Source organism: Mesoplodon densirostris, chromosome 2, assembly GCF_025265405.1.
Source record: "Mesoplodon densirostris isolate mMesDen1 chromosome 2, mMesDen1 primary haplotype, whole genome shotgun sequence".
Classification (NCBI taxonomy): Eukaryota; Metazoa; Chordata; class Mammalia; order Artiodactyla; family Ziphiidae; genus Mesoplodon; species Mesoplodon densirostris.
The window spans coordinates 115182902-115199324 of NC_082662.1; the positions used below are offsets into that span (position 1 = coordinate 115182902).

At 56.9% G+C, this 16423-nt stretch overlaps 1 protein-coding gene across 3 annotated transcripts; it reads right to left on the minus strand.

Moving 5' to 3' along the window:
- Positions 1-638: 638 nt before the first annotated feature.
- On the minus strand, positions 639-16207 carry PBXIP1 (PBX homeobox interacting protein 1). Of its 3 annotated transcripts, XM_060090641.1 has the most exons (13): positions 15765-16207; positions 15271-15320; positions 14508-14612; positions 8433-8519; positions 6567-6693; positions 6248-6312; positions 6009-6174; positions 4119-4352; positions 3967-3990; positions 3586-3668; positions 3370-3501; positions 1505-2736; positions 639-978 (listed from the first exon to the last, which is right to left on the minus strand). In XM_060090641.1, exons 1-13 carry the CDS (start codon positions 15865-15867, stop codon positions 897-899), a joined length of 2490 nt encoding a protein of 829 aa, XP_059946624.1. In that variant the 5' UTR covers positions 15868-16207; the 3' UTR covers positions 639-896. The 3 variants fall into 3 exon arrangements, with proteins under 3 accessions (XP_059946624.1, XP_059946623.1, XP_059946625.1); XM_060090640.1 differs by lacking the exons at positions 14508-14612; positions 15271-15320; positions 15765-16207 and adding an exon at positions 12177-13544; XM_060090642.1 differs by lacking the exons at positions 14508-14612; positions 15271-15320; positions 15765-16207 and adding an exon at positions 10877-10957.
- Between the last annotated feature and the right edge of the window lie 216 nt (positions 16208-16423).

Below are 16423 nucleotides of genomic sequence, written 5' to 3' on the forward strand. Positions count from 1 at the left end.
GGATTAGAAACCCAAGGCTCCCAGGGATTAACTTGCCCAAAATCACTCAAACTGGATTTGAGCCCAAGGCTCAGACTCCAAAACCCATTCCCATATTTCTACATCTCCCAGGGGTGCAGCCAAGGCAGCTGTGAGCAAAATGGGGAGCTTCAGCCCAGAGGGCCTGAGGTTTGCTGCGAGGGTGAGGTGACTGGGAGAGGAGTATATGGGAGAAGGTGAGCACCAGTGCCTACAAGGCAGTGGGTGTGGATGTCCCTTGTGCTTAGAACCAGCCCCAAGTGACAGAGCCTCCACCCAATGTCACAGCTCCAACAGCATTTTATTGGGATCTGAGTCTACAGTTCACATGGGGAGGTGAGCAGCAAGGCTTAAAAGGGGGTTTTACCCCCCTGGGGACAGCTCCTTCCAAATCTAACAAAACGCCAGGAGAAGCCCTCATGCTGGGCCCCCAGCCAGCCAGGCCAGTCAAATCCTAGGGGGCCTGGGTCAGTGTGTGCAGCCAAGGGGCCCACTACCCCCCCCAGACACACACACACACACACACACACACACACACACACACACAGAGGAGGAAAGTTCTCTGGCTTCAGAATTAGAATTGCCCCCATCCCCCCTACCTCCACCCCACCCCCCAAAAAACAGGCTTCTCTCCCCTCCCCCCTTCACACTGGCGTGACACAATCAGGCTGCAAGGGTCACGGCCCAGGGCCCTGAGCATTTGCATACATTTGCATAGATAGCAAGGCAGGTCCAGCTAAGACCTTTTTCTAGCAAAAGTGGTTTCAGTGTGGGGCTGGGTGATTTCCGCTCTCCTCAGTGAAGGATATCCAAGGACACCAAACAAGCCAAGGGAGGTGGCAGTTTAACGGTTCCCAGGGGACAGACAGCACGGGGCCTCAGCCCTGGCGCTGGTGGCTGTGTTCCTCCCTGGGTCCCACAACTCTGGGATTCCGCCAGTGTTTGTCCTTCTTCCCAGACCTGTGGAGAGGCATGGGTGGGGGGGGGGGCAGTAAGAGGCCTTTAGACAACAACGCCACATCCACATGATGAAAAGGCGCTCCCTGAGGAGACGGGACCCTGTTCCTCTTAAGACAGGCAACACAGGAAGTCACCATCAATCATACGGCGGGGAGGGGAGTGTGGCCAGACCTGGTCTCCCAGGATGAAGGCCCCAGCTGGGCAGGCAGGAAGGTGGGAAGCAACCTCTCTTGCAGGTATGGGCAGTACAGGGTAACTCGGGAGGAAAAATCCCCCCAGCCCAAAAGGGGACTCCCCAGGACCACTCTGGGGTAAGCACAGGCAGCTTCCTGACCCCAAGGGAAGACAGGAAAAGTACTGGCTAGGGGGGAGGGGAGACCTAAAAGCAGAGATAAAACCTCAAACTGAAGAACACGCCGCCACCCTGCCCCAGCTCAGAGCCCTGGCTCCTTCACACCCCCTACACACACCTCCTGCCTCCTGCTCTGTCCCACCCACCCAACTCCCCCACAAAGAGCTTGCCCACCTCTTCTTCAATGCTTTGTCTCCAAAGAAGTGGCTGAAGATGAAGTCCTCAAAGTCATCCACCTCATCGTCATCACCTGTCTGTCTCACTGCCACCTCCTCCAGGCTGTCCTCCAAGGCATCTACAAAGTCCCGGAAGCGGAGGCGGTCGTGGCGGAAGATACCGTCCTCACCAAAGTAAGCAGGAGAAAGGGGTAGCTCCTTGGTCAGTTGCCCGGCCCAGGGCAGCCGCGCCAGGTACGTCCTCAACAGAGAGGCCAGCTCCTGTTGCCGCACAGGGGCCAGCTCCATGCCAAAGAAGGCCAGGCCCTCCTGGCGGGCACACTCGTGCACACCCGAGCAGCCCTGGGGTGCCTGGTACTTGTGCCTCAACAGCTCTGCCCAGAGTGGCAGGGGGTCATGCCTGTCTTTAGCCCCCTCCTTCCACCGAGGGTGTTTCTGCCTTTCTCTGGAGGAGTGGGGGCTCCCACTTTTCCTGGGGGGCTCCTTAGAACCCCGTCGCTTGCCATCCTTCTTGCTGGCCCACTCCTCCACCCATGGCTTGCCTTCCTTCCACCTCCCCGCCAGCTCCCTGTCCTCTTCACCCTCCCAGCTCTTCTTCTTTTCCCGGCCAGATTCCTCCTTCTTATGTTTCCAGTGGTCAGTCTTCCGGTCCCTCTGCCCATCCCACCACTTTTCCTTTCCGCTCCATTCCCTGGAACTCTGGAAGTGAGGCTCCTGATGCCAGGCCTCTGAGGCATTGGCAGGGACCCCAGGGTGCTGGCCCCAGTTCTCCAGGCCCCGCAGCTTCTTGGCCAGCCTGTGACCCACCTCAGCCAGGCCAGCATGGGCTGGGTCCCCTCGGCCCGCATCCCTCAAGCTCTGCTCCAGGTCCCGCTGCACAGACCCCAGCAGCCGCCGCTGCCTCTCCAACTCTTGCCTTAATGCCTGGGCCTCAGCCTCTAGCTGTTTCTTCTGCTCCAGGAAGCCAGGGCTTGGCACCTGCCCCCTTGGGCCTTGCTCCTTGGTGACCTTGCCAGCCCGCAGGCCTCTGCCCCCATAGAGACACACCCCATCTGTGCTCCGGACACAGTCAGCCTCCAGGCCCTGGAGCTGGGCCCGCAGCTGCTGCAGCTCTAACTCCAGGGCCCGCTGGGAGGCCTCGCCCTGCTGTAGGGCTCCTCGGAGCCGGGCATTCTCCTCTTCCAGCCCTTTGGGCTGATGCATCAGGCTCTGAAGCTCTTCCTTCTGGGCCTGGAACGGGAGGAGGGATGGAGAGCACAGGAGGAGTCAAGGACGGCCCCAGTGCCTTCTACCCTAATTCCATTCCATCATAGACTTTATGGCCTGGGAAACTCAGAGGATTTGGTTCTCATCCCCTGCCCCATCTGCACCCTTCACCAGACCCTGGGATCCCCAAATTCCATCATAGGCCTCAGCTTCTATGTCCTTTTTAAGCACACACTTCTCCGATTCACCAAAAGATAGCCAAGATGTGGCTGTCGTTGCCCAATTTCCACCTCCCACACTCGTTGCCCAATTTCCACCTCCTATACCCAGAGCAGACATTACTAATTGATCCCAGCACTTCTTTCCCATTGAGCTTTGGCATGTTCTTCAAATGCTTCTCCACACAATGCTCCAGGTGGACCATGCCAATCAAGCAGAGGTGGCACGCCACGTGAAGCAGGTATGCCAGTCCTGGCCTAACCCTTAGCATGCAGGACATGAACAGAGAACTGAGAAGATGACTTCACTATAGTGGGAAAGGGAGGGGATCAAGGTGTGTGGGTGAACACAGGAAACTTCTTTTGGGGGAGGACACTAGGACAGACAGACACCTGGCCTAGGGAGGGTGTGTAGTCCACCACCCCTGCTTGTGCCCACCTGCAGCTGGGCCTGCAGCAGCCGGATATCCTGGTTCTCCTTGGCCAGCTTGTCCAGCAGAAGGGCCATGTTCTGCAGGCTGGGAACACTGTCAGGGGGCGCTGAGGTCTGCAGCTGCTGCTTTAGCCCATGCTAAGGGCAAAGGAGCCAGTCACCCCCGCAGCCCTGAATCTCCCCCACCAGGCCCCTCACACCAATGGAGAGTGTCACACATGCCTGCCCATCCCCCTCAGCCTCCAGCATCTCAGTATCTGAGCCAGTATCTGGGAAGACCTGCAGGTCCGCTTCCTCCATGGGCCCTGTGGGAAAGTGAAATCCTGAAACTGGCCCCAAGGCACACAGAGCCCCCTCCTCCCCTCCCACCCCCCCCCCCCCAACACACACAGTCACCCTCCTGCCCTGGACCCACCCTATGGCTGAGAGTCCAGCGAGGTAAAGGGTCAAGGGTCACCCTGAATAGCTGACAAGACCTATAACTGAGCAAAAAATGTACAGCCCCCAGCATTCCTACTCCTGACCCAGAGAACTGCCCCCATCATCCTCCCTCAGGGCTGTAAGGGGACAGACACGAACCAGTCAGGGCCCGTCCTCACTCACCACTTTCAGCCTCTGAGGGACCACCTGAAATGGAGACAGAGGAGTCTGGTCAGGCCCTCAGAGGAGGGGGTGGAATGGAGTGAAAGTGCAGCAGGAGGGCAGAAGGGGCCAGAGTGGAGGCTTAAGGCCTCATCAGGAGAGGGACCACTTACCGGAGAAGAGGAGGATCCCCAGGCCCAGCAGAACCAGGGCCCCAAGGAGACACATGTTGAGGGAGATGCCCAGCTCCCTGCCCGCACCCTCACCCCCGGCCTGGTCCTCCACACCCAGTGGGGCCGCAGGCTGAGGAGTGCTGGGCTCCCGGCCCCGCCGTCTCCGCAGACCCTCCACGTCCATGTCGGTGTCGTCCTCACTGCTGGAGCAGTGGGCCTCCTCCCTGATCCAAGCTGGAGGAAGGGATGGGGACAGGGCAGTAAAGCAACGGAAGCGATGGGACATACAGAGAGACGGGAAACAGAAGAAAACACGAGAGGCCCCCAGCCCTGACCACAGAGAGGGCATGTGGAGACCCTGCCCACGTCTGCCAGGGCATCAGTGACCACCCCCGCCTAGTCTGGAGACGGAAGACCAGTCCTTTCTTTTTTTTTTTTGAATTTCTGAATTTTATTTTCTTTATTTTTTATACAGCAGGTTCTTATTAGTTATCTATTTTACACATATTAGTGTATATATGTCAATCCCAATCTCCCAGTTCATCCCACCACCACCCCACCACCCCACTTTGCCCCCTTGGTGTCCATACGTTTGTTCTCTACATCTGGGGGGAGACCAGTCCTTTCAATCTGCAAACTACAAGAGCAGCTTTCACCCTAAAAGTGCACTCCTTCCTCCCACACGTGCCTCACGTGGAGAACCTTCCCGGCTCTGGGTTCTGCCCGAACCCTGGCCACTCCTTCCCAGTGCCTCCGCTCAGTCCCTGGCTCTTCCTGGTCCTAGAGGCAGAGGTCCCCCTGGCACCATTTCTGCTTTTCTGCTCTTCTCACCGTACACACAGTCACCTGCTATCTCACCCACCCCGCTGGCTTCCTGGCAGAGCAGATGAGTCCCTCGTCACTAACTCCCAACCTGGCCTCCCTGGAGCTCCAGGCATGGACGTCTGTCTGACTGCCTCCTGGCCACTCCCACCTGGGTGTCCTTGGGGACCAAACACTCAACACATTGTCCTCCAAACTGGTTCTCTTCTGGTGTTCCCCCACTGCAGGGCAAGACGCCACTGCTCCCACCTAGCCAACCTCAGCCCTCCCTCTTCACCCCACACGCAGACAATTCGACACCTAAACATCTCAGCGTCACTCGCCTTGTATCTGCCTTAGTTCAGGTCTTCCTCGGCTTTGTCAGTTGCCCCCCTAAAAATGGCCCCAGCCCCCGGCCTCCCCCTCCACCCTGTCACCCCTCAACAGAGATGGACTCATACACTCCTCTGCCACCAGCGTTGGAAACAGCCTCCTCAGCACAGGACAGGGGGCCCCATCCCTTTGTTGATGCTGCAGCCTTGGCCTGGAATGTTCTCTTCCTCCTACCCTACCGACTAAAATCCTACTCTGCTCAAGGCTCCACTCAAATGACACCTCCAGTGTGCCCCTTTCCCCAGCTGTCCCTGCCTCTCCCTTCCCCTCGACCTGTCCCGTGACTGACCACCCTCCCCCTCCTTTTTTGCACCCCTCATAGGTCTGACTTGCATCTTGGCTCAGTCTAGTCCACCTCTTACATAGGCCATGAAGCCAACCTCCTTCCCCAGAGCTGACACACGGAAGGGACCCAGGGAATGAGAGTTGCATCTAGAGGAAAGAAAAGAGGAGGCCCCACAGCAGAGACAAAAGAGTCGACCAGACCTAGGCCCTGCCCCTTACCGGCTGTGTGACTTAACCTGAGCCTCAGTGTCCCCAGGGGTGGTGGTGAGGTTTCACTGATACAATTTAAGGAGGGCACCAAGCTGCTAAGTCCTAGGGCCTGGCCCAGAGCTGTGCTCAGTAGCGATATCTACTCCCACTCCCATACCTTCTAGAAGGATAGTGACAGGGGGAGACAAGGAGAACTCTCACCTGTTTGGGGGGATGAGGGCAGGCTGCTGGGGGGACTCTGATCCTCCAGGTCCTGTGTGTCCTGTCCCAGGCCTACCGCCTCGGGGGTCTCCTCCAAGTCTCCCTGGGCTTCTGTGTCTCCTGAGCCAGGGGACTCCATTCCACGATCATCACCTTCCAGGACACCCTGATGCAGACACAGCCGTGAGCAGCTCCCAGCCCTCCCCATTTCCTACGCTTCCCGCAGTGAAGGTCCTCACCTTGACCTCAGTCTCCTCTGGCAGAATGGGCCTGGACTGGGAGCTCTCACTCTGGAACAGGGTCTCTGTGGCAGGAGAAAAGGCTAAGGAGAAACACCACTACCCCCCAACGGAATGTGCTACATGGCCCTCTGGCTCCCACAGGCCCCAACCAGGTTGGAAGGGGCAGGAGAAAGCCAGGGTGGAATGAGGGAAGGTTTTAAATTGAGATTAATGCCAGAAATAAGACCAACCAGCCTCCCTCTCCCTGAGGAAACTGGGAAACACCAGAACTTGGAGGAGAGGTGGCTGCACCCCACCCTCAGTAGGGCCCTGTTACCTTCTCCATCCAAGGTCCCTGCTAATTCCTCAGCAGCTGCCTTGGAGGGGCTCCAAGGGGCCTGGGGAGCTCTCTCAGATTCTGGGTCCATCCTGGATTCAGGGCCCAGGGTCTCCACAGGCAGGTTCTGCGGGGAGGGGCACAAGCAGAGGGCTGCTCCAGAGGAAGGACAGCAGGACGAAACAAAGGGGTGCTCTACTGGGGTGCCTGGGACCAGCCGCACTGCTCAGGGACCTCAACCCACATCTCACAAAAATATAATACACTCAGTAGTGGGCTGCTCCAAAGTGGGGAGGGGGCAGGGGTCAGCTGGCACTGCAGCATCGCAGCTCGACGCAGTGTTCGGCCATTCCCTAACCTCACTTGCTGCTCTGAGAACTTTCAGAGGCCAAGTTTCTGTTAAATGAAGACGCACCGCTGGAGCAAGGCGGTGGACCACTGTACAAACCTGGTGCCCCCCACTTCCCCAGATAAGCCGGCTAGAGCCTGGGTCTCCCTCCCCACAAGTGACCAACTCAGTTATTAGTTGGAAGGTGGGAGGATGGCAAGAGAACAAAGTCCCCTGGATGCCTAAGGATCATGGTCCTGACCTCCGCAGGCCTCCCCACAGTTGCCCTCACAACGGGCCACCCACTCTAGTTACATCTTCCAAGCTTTTCTGGCCTTTCCCCACACCCTCCTCTCCCAGGAGGTGACAGAAACCTGACTCACCCCAGCCACAGCCAGTCTCCCAAAGGTGCTCTCGGCCCGGCCGTCCAGCCACGGCCTCTCCTTTCTCCGCCTACGCCCCCTTGACAGGCCACCGCCCACTCATCCCATCCATGGCTCCCGCTATCCTTCCAAGAATAATTCTTGACCTTAGTATGCTTCTTTACAATTTTCAAGTCACTTTTTTCTCATGGCCCCTCCTACCAGGCAAGAATCACAGCTCCCCTTTTACAGGGGAGGACAGAGAGGTGAAACGACTGGCCCAAGGTCCCCCAGCTGTCAGCAAAGGCACCTCAACAGGGGGCCAGGGCTCTGGCTGGGAGCACTGTGTCCGTCCCCTCTGCCGGCCAGCCCTAGTCCATGGGTCCTGCTCCAGCATCATCCTGAGGGCAGCTCCCTCACCCCCAACTGGTCTCCTCAAGGCCACTCAAACCCGACGCCTTTAACTCAAGCTCCTCACCTTCCTCCCTCCCTGCGGTACGAACATACCAAGCCCTTGATAAACCTTCTCCAGACACTCAGCCCCCCAATCCTGCTGGCCCCCTTCTCAGTGGCTTCAGGGCACAGCGGTCTACTGGGATCCCACTCCACCAACTACAACCTGGACTGCAGGACCTTCAAAATGCTCTCTCCCATTTCCTGCCCAGCCCACACAGTGGCTGCACCCTCTGCCCAAGGCAGTGATGGTCCTGACTCCCTCCAACTCAGAGCCCTTCCACGATTTCCCATCAAAGAGGAGGCCCGAATGCCTGAGCCAGGCCCTTCAGGCTTCTTCTGGAGGTTCCCAGGCTCTGGCCCAACCTCACTTCAACACCGTCTGACCCATGTCTCCACCTCCTTCAACAAACCTCCTTGGTCTCCCCCAACACTCTCCCATTGTTGCCTCAGAACCTTTGCTCATGCTGGTCTCCCCACCAGAATATCTTCCCTGCTTCTCACAGCTTACCCCAGCAATTTCCTTCTTTGAAGGCATGGTCCAAGTCCCAACACTTGACTCCTGGGGCCTGATGGCCTTCTCCCTGCCACTAGTGTTCCTCTCACAGCCAGCAGGAGGAGACGCACACGATCACCAAGACCAAGGAAGGGGACAGACCCAGCAAACAGCCCAGCCCTGCAGGAACCCCCATTCCATGTGGCTCCCAGGCCTGCTTTTCCTACCTCTGAGCCGGCAAGCACCCAGCTATTGTCCGAGTCTGGGCAGGAGGCCATAGTTGCTGAGGTCCCCAAGGCTACTGAGGCTGCCACCTGCAGAGAAAGTCTTTCTTAAGGACCCCAGCTCCCTTCAGGGGAGGCAGGATGGAGACAGCAGCCTCGACCGGGTTCCAAGCTTTAAGGGTTGGGCAGCCACTTCCACAACCAGCCTGGTTCCAGTCTTCTGACCCCAACACCTCAGCTCTTCTGGGCAGTATTTGCCTTTCAAATCAGAAAGTACCAACAGCCACAGTGAAGCCTGCCTCTGCCAGGGACCGAAAGAGCCCTTGGTAAACTGGGAAACGGAACTGACCTTGAAAGGTCAGAGAAGCATAGGGCTGGAGGGGCTTTGGGAAAAATCCAGGCCAACTCTCTCATGTTATAGTCAGGGAAAATGAAGGGAAATGAAGGCCAGAAAATTGGCTGACTTGACTTGCCAACGATGAACAGCTAAAAAGAGTGAGGAACAACCCAGCCCTCCCTTCACCTCCCCAGCCTCCCCCATAATCCACCTTCTTCCCCAGGGCCTAGAAAAGAAGACTCAATGGCCTCCTTCACCCCCAAGCCACCCACCCATCACCCACCAAAAGTCCTTTCTGTGGTCTAGTTCAGGGGTCTTGTACACTGGCTGCACGATGGAATCACCTAAGATTCTGATACAACTGTGTTCAAGGGTCAGGCTCAGGCAAGGATTTTTTTTTAATCTCCCAAATGATTCTCATGTGCAGCCAGGGTTGAGAACAACTGACATAGCTTAGATCCACCTGAATGTACCTTTAGTAAATCTCTTTGTCACTCTCACTCTCCATTCTAAGTTGTTTCCCTTCTTAGTAAACTCCAGAATTTCATCTTAGGGAACTTGAAGGTGACTGGCAAAAGGGATTTATGGCAGCTATCATGTATAAAGCACTTTACAGTTTGCAAAGCATGGACAAAAATCAGGGTTGTGGTCCTAACCCCTGTTAATCTGCTCTGACTTGGCCGGGTGGGCATGGGAAGTTACTCCAGCTTCCAAAGCCTGACACAAGGCAGGATAAGAAGAGAGGGACCTACCCCTCCATCCATGGCCTAGACTATTCCCCCAGGCTGGCAATTGGGACCTGGCATAAAGGTGGAGGGATAGAGGAGCTGACCCCCTCGAATCTTGGACTGTGATCCCTTAGAGGAGACTACATGACCGCTTGTTGACGGACTAGAAAGGTGGCAAGTGGAAAAGGACTCTGAAAGAAAACCCTGGGAAAAGGAAGTGAGGCTGGGGTAGAAGTGTGGCAGTTCTACCTTGGGAAACCACCACAACTTCCCCTTCTGTTTGAGCTAGTGTGAGTCCTACATGGTGCCCTAAAAACCTCCTGTGGCCCTTGCCAATCAAGATCCAAGCCCAGGACAGATGAAGGACCCCTCACAGCATCCCCCAATACCCATGCCTCCCAGACACATGCACCCATCCCCCAAGGAGACAGGAGAATGGCTGCAGTGACTTCCCCACACCACGTCCATCAGGACACCCCTGGCTGGCTTCTACAGGCATCCACAGAACCATCACTGTGCTGCCTTCTGGTCTCAGGCCCCAACCCCGCCATTCTGTCATCATCTCCCCATCCCCAGTTGCTGCGTGTGACTCTTAACAGGTGGTGGCAGGAAGGAAGTAGCAGCAGCTTGATCTGAAGTCCCTGTTTATCCCTGGCTGTGTACAGCCTGCTCAGGTCCTCCAGAACCAGGCACCATGGCAACCAGGGTGATGTCAGACACACTGTTTCCATGGAAACCAGCAACGGTATTTGGGTCAACAAGACAAACACTTCTGAGACCCGAACAGAAGACAGTCTGTTCCAAACCCTGGTTGGTATCTCTCTCTTGGTTGGGTTCACCCCGCATTCCAAAAGATCTCCCAGTTCTCCCAAGCCAGCATCTCACCGCCTTATTAGGAAGTTCCTTCTGCTGTTTAATCTCCACCCTTCCCTGCTATTTTCAGATCTCTTTCTTCTCATCAACCTCTTGCAAGAAAACCCACCTCCACCCCCTCCTCACTACTCTCTCTTTTCATTCAGGCAGGATTCAACAAAAACGTCCTGTAAGGACTGTCAGGGACTTGTGCTATTTCTAAAAGGCAGCTAAAGGGGGAGCTCTCCCTCTCTGTACAAAGCTGGGAAGTCTCATCCAGCTAATTTCAACCCCTCTAAGAGTTGTTCCCCCAAACCTCTAATGCAAAGGACCTAGGACTTGTCTGGGGGACCCAGAGCAAGTTTCTGTTTTGGAAACGGCCGCCCATGATCCCCCTTCCGCCGGCCCAGAAGTAACAAACAGCTCTGCAGATCCTCGGTGGAGCCCAACCCCTCAGAGTTCTGCCCTTCCTCTCCTCCATCCTTCGTCTCCTACGGATCTCTATGGCCCCTTCCCCGCTAGGGCATTACCTGACCCAGCTCTTGCTTCAGTCTTCAGCTGAACTTGTTGCTGGCTCTACAGCTTTACAGCCCCGAGAAAGGAAGGTCATGTGACTGGGGACTGGCCAATGGAAAGTCAAGTTCCCTGAGGGGGCGGAACCTTTTGGCCAATAACAGCTAAACTTGAGAGCCAGGGGAGGGGAGGGGGTACCTGCAGAGCCCCTAAACCTGGGTTTACCTCCCGGCGGGACACTAGACTTACAGCAAACTGAATCCTGGGTCACCTTCCCTCCTTTCCCAGTGTCTAAACAATTTCTGGAGGGAAGACCCAAAACTGAAAGGCAAGGGGTGACATCTCCAGGACAAGGGGCTAGGTTGGTTCCAGGACAGACAGAGACAGCTGCAGGATGGGGGAGGGGAGAGTGGCAAATTATGGGTTGGAAACAGCCCTCCTGCCACTCTCCTTACCCTGCTCCGGTGCGGATTAAGGATGCCGCTGTTTTTTTTAGAGGGGGATGGGGGGCTGAAAAGCATCCAAAAATGAAATCTGCTAGACCAAGGCAGCCCCTTCTCCCACCCCTGGAGCTACGCTCGACCCCTAACACAAACAACTCGGGAGTGGGAGCGCGGGCGCTAACCCCAGAAGCTCTAAAGGCAGTTGTCTCCCTGAAGCCCTGGAGCCAAAACTCCTGCTTGGCTCCAAGCCTGCCCCAGGAACGTGCTCAGAAAGGAAATTTGTTTCTCGCAGCAGGGACACAGGGGGAGAGGTGGAGCCAAGAGGCCTCCCTGGGCCCTGCGGCTTGTACCAGGGTCAGCACAGAATCCTGAGTCTTTCTGCCATTCCCACCTCCAGGGACCCTGAGGGATACATATCCTCACCCCACAACCATCCTGACCAGCAGTGACTGGCTCATTCCAGCCCTGTACACCCCAGCAGCAAGGAGTCCTGGTCTGGATTTTCCAAGTCATTTTATTAACCCAACCGTACAAAACTTTCCCCACCACATCTCTGCCACCCCCGCTTCTTTCCAAAAAGCAGTGGACTGAGAGGGAGAGGGACTGAGCAGACACGCCCCACCCCCCCGCAATAGCCATCTTACCAAATGCAGAGATGGGGGAGACCACAAAAATAGCAACCGATAAAAGAGGGGCAAACAGAACCACAAACACAACACAAAGCTCAGCAGTGGGGGGGGGGGGGGGCTGCCATCTCTGCTGTTCCACGGCAGGGAACACTGGAGGAGAGAGGCCCAGAGGCCGCTCCCTTCTTTCTCACAGCCTCAGAGGCTGCATGCTACACCTGGGCAGGCAAAAGAGTTCTGCAGTATACCTTTGTCTTCTCTTCACACGCTAGGGTCCCGGGAGAAGTGGGGGCAGGGGAACACCAGCTCCTCTCAGGGCCACACCCCAAGCCTGCCTTCCCCACCCCACTGAGGAATGTGTGCACGAGCTGTAAAGAAGAGACAGCAGCTGTGAGGGACTCCTGATCAGGCCGCTGGCCCATCTCTGGCAGGCAGTGCTTACAAAATAAAATAAAAGCAAAGCCTAGTGCAGGACCCTGGCTGAGAGGAATGAGAACAGCTAGATCACCATGCCAGAGAAGATATAAAGAATAGCAGGGAAAGAGAAACAAAAAACATCCAGGCTCTGGACTGCATTTTAGTACCATGGCAATAAGGGTCCTGCCACCTCCCCACCCACAGGCTGAGACAGGGATCCTTTCATCAGGAGAAAAAAAATGAGGTATAAGGGCTCTGAGCCTCTACAAGCTTTCCTTCAATCAAGCCAGGGAAGCAGGGAAGTAAGGGCGCCAAAAGTTGAAGACCAGCGCTGCGAATAATGTGCAACAGATGGGGGGGGCGTGTATAGCCAGAGTCCAGGCTTCCAGGACAGTCCAAACATCAAATATTCTGCTCTGTCAGACCACATATCCCAATTTTTAACAAAAATATTGTCATTAGGGAAAAAGCACAAGAGAGTCTGAGAAAGGACCAGTGACTTTGGTATGAGGAAGATATGTCCTGACAGCATCTCTTACCTACTGTCTTGAAGCCCCAAATCACCAAGAAACTGCCATAGCCACATACTCTCCTGCTTCTTCAAGCTATTTGGTTCTCTGAGGGGGGAGTAGTTGGGTAGGTCTTGGAGGAGGCAAGGGGAGGGTAAGAAAAGGGGAAAATCGCCATTTATTCCCTAAAGCTGTTTCCCAGCACCCATGAAAGGGCTACTGCAGAGATGGGAAGAGACCCCCAACTCCTCTGGCCAGAAACCTTTAATATTGGACTCCAAAAACTAAGGCTGGGGCTGGGGGGCTAGATAGGAGCGTTAGGCACAGGTGTTGGGGGTATCCATCATCTGTAGAGGGGACACCCCTGCCCTTTAGATCTTCCTCCAGCCTCTTTTCTCTTGCAGCCACACCCCTAGGCCTCCAGAGATAGCCACCAAAAATGGCTCTGCTTGGCAGGGCTTTGGTTTCCTGGACCTCTGTAGATCTCAACACGTAAGTTTCCAGAAAAGTGAGCAATCCAGGCTCTTCTGCCTGCCCATCTCAGTTCCTTTTCTGGCCCCAGGAGACATTGTGTTTCTGCCCCATGGGGATGGGAAGCCAGTGGAAACAAGGACCAAGAGCCAGACAGGAAAACCACCACCCTGGAAGAGCAGGGAGGAACGTATGCACTTCCTGGGCACCTCGCCAGCATCACCCATCGTTAGCAGCCACCAGCTGCCCCATGCCCTCGCGGATGTAGACAGACTGGATCTCCTTGGTCTTGAGGCAGAGATCGCAGGCCCAGACAGCAGAGGCCTCAGTGGTCAGCAACCCATAGGCGCTCTCAGTCATGCCCGTGCACTCGCGGTGGAACCACTTCTGGCAGGAAGCCTCACACAGAATGGCATCTTGGTCGTCGTTCACCTCACTCCGACAGGCACCACATGGATACACCAGGCCTGGGGGAGGCTGGGGCCCTGAGCCTGCACTTGTCTTGCCAGGGGGTGCCAGGCTATTGGCATCTGGGGTGCCCCCACCCCGCCCACTGCTGTTTGGGGGAAAACTGGGCTGATTTCCATTAACAGCAGCAGCCGGGGAGCCTGAGTGGGGCTCCTGGGGAAAAGCAGTGGGAGCAGGTGGATTTAAGGGCTTCCCCCCATCCTCACCACCAGGGCCAGGAAAGCCAGGGTCCGGACCAGGGAAGGGACTTGTGTTGGGGGGCAAGCTGGGGAGGCCCTGACCAGGTCTCTGGAGAGGAGAAGGACCAAAAGGTGCCCCTGGCTGGGCAAAGCGTTGGGGGAGAGAAGGGGGGCCCAGCTCCCCTCTGGGAGGCTGTCCCATGGTGGGTGAGATCATGGGGCCAAATCCCCCCACGGGGCCTGGCATCATCTGCCCACCAGGCGGGCTAAAGTTCTGACCCAGAGGCTGGTTGAAGGGTTGACTGGGAAAGTTCATGTTGCCTGGGGGAGGGTAGCCAGGGCCCTGTGGGGGCATATTGAAAGCAGGGCCCATGGGGTTGGGAGGGAAAGGCGGGGGCTGTCGACGAAGAGGCTGGGGGCCTCCTCCACCCCCAGTGCCATAGCCTGGGGGTACCTGGCCTGCCATGCCCCCCTGTACACGGAAGCCCCCAAAGGGGACAGGACTGCCCAGGAATGGAGGGGCTGCGCCCCCCACCTTAGGGGCTCCGAAGTCATCCTCAAAAGGGTTGGATGCAACCAGGTGATCCACCATGGGAGTCGGGGGTGGCGCAAACTCCGTCAGATGTGAGTATGCAGGGCCCTGGGGGAAAAGAGGAGGGAAAGAGGGTCATGGAGGGAGACGGAGAGCTAAACCAAGAGAGCATCAGAAACACAATACACATTTTTGGAGGCTGGTACTGGCCAGCTCAGACCTTAAATCAAGATGGACCTTAGAATGCAACAAAGAAACTGAGAGTGGAGAGCAGAACCAGCATAGTGCAGTAACTGTGTTTTGAAAACAGGCAGAACTACGCTGGAATCCTAGCTCTGACACTAAGTAAGTTCAAGGCCCTGGTGCAGGCATTTAACTTTTTTAAGCCTCAGATTCCTCATCTGCAAAATAATGACAATGCCCATCTCCCCAAACTGTTAAAAGCATTTTAGCACAATCCCTGACACTTCGAAAAGGTTCAGTAAGTGGTAGCTGTTATCATCATGTGGGAAACGACAGCACAAACGGCGGAGAGAATGATTCTAATCCTGACTGATAAGACCTTTGGTCACACCATCTCATCCCCACCCCTACCCCTAAAATCTGTTATGAAGTTGAAGGAAAGGACCAGAAACAGAACAAGAAAGACAACTTTCTCTTCTCCCCGCGGCTTATGCAAAGTAGAGACATTGGAGGGGCAGAGCAGAGCACCCAAAGGGACTACTAGGAATCACCCCCCCCCCCCCCGCCACCAACCACCATTCACCTGAGTATTTGACTTCCTTCGCTTCTTTTCTGGGCTCTTCATTTGCAGACCTGGAAAAGTAGTAAAAGGCAGACACAAGTTTCCCTGAGGTTTCCCCAACCTCCTCTCTCGCAGCCATGATATAAGGAACTCTTCTAACTTCATTATACTCTTGTTTATTTACTTCACAGATACGAACAATGGTACACTTTGAAAAATAAGCTGGACGCTACACTCTCAGCTGCCTCCTCCTTCAAATGAGACGCCCCATCTCGATACCCTCAGACTCCCAAGTGGCTCCTGAACTCCAGGTGCCCCAAACTCTAGGATCCGCAATCTGTGAACCCCTGACCGCAACCCCTGGAGGGCTTCACCCACCCATCCTTTTCACCTGAGCCTCCCCTCCCTTCAGGGCCCTCAGTCAGAAGACCACCACCTCCCCCGCCCGCCAGCCCTCCCTCCGAGGTCCCCGACTTCTCGGCCTCGCCAACCCCAGGCCCCCTCAGCGCTCTCACCGGCCTTGCCCTGCTTCCTCCCGGTGCTGGGTGGCGCAGGGGGCGGTGCGGGGCCGCCACCTCCCTCCAGCTTGTCCGGTGGGGGCGGCGCCGAGGCGGCCATGGAGTGGGGGACCGAGGTCAGCGGCGGCAGGGGACGGACGCGACCTGGAGTTGCACCATGGCCCGGAAGGGGAGGCAGGGGCGGCGCAGGCCCCCGCGCGGCAGCAAGCTGGAGGTGCGGCGAGGCGGGGGCTGCGAGCCCGGGCGCCAACTGCACTCTCGCCCAGCCTCACCGCCCGCCCGCCCGCGGCCGCAGCCACAGGAACCGGAACTCGGCGTGGCAGCCACCACTGCGCACGGCAAGGAGGGGGAGCAAGGCCCGGGTCACACCCTCCCCCGAGCGCCGGGCGGGCAGAGCGGTACCAAGGCACGACCCTGGGGCAGGGGGCCGTCCCAAGCCCGGGAGCGCCGCGCGCCCGCTCACTAGGGCAGGCGGTGGCCGTGGGCTCTGCGGCTGGGCCGTACCATCCCCCGCCGAGGGGCTGCCGCAGAGGTGCGCGACGGCGTGAGCGCGCGTCCGGGAAGCCCGAGCCGCCTGGGGTTCGGCCGGCCGCGATCCCACCCCGCCGCTGCGGCCCCAGCCGCAGACACTAACACCTACTTGGATGACGGCCCCG

Coding starts and splice junctions, on each gene's coding strand:
- PBXIP1 (XM_060090640.1), bottom strand. CDS start 12,515: ATGGTACTAAAATGCAGTCCAGAGCCTGGATGTTTTTTGTTTCTCTTT. Junction 6,694..8,432: donor GGGTGCTTGCCGGCTCAGAG/GTAGGAAAAGCA, acceptor CCCTCCCCGCAG/AACCTGCCTGTGGAGACCCT. Junction 3,669..3,966: donor TCCCTCAGAGGCTGAAAGTG/GTGAGTGAGGAC, acceptor ACTTTCCCACAG/GGCCCATGGAGGAAGCGGAC.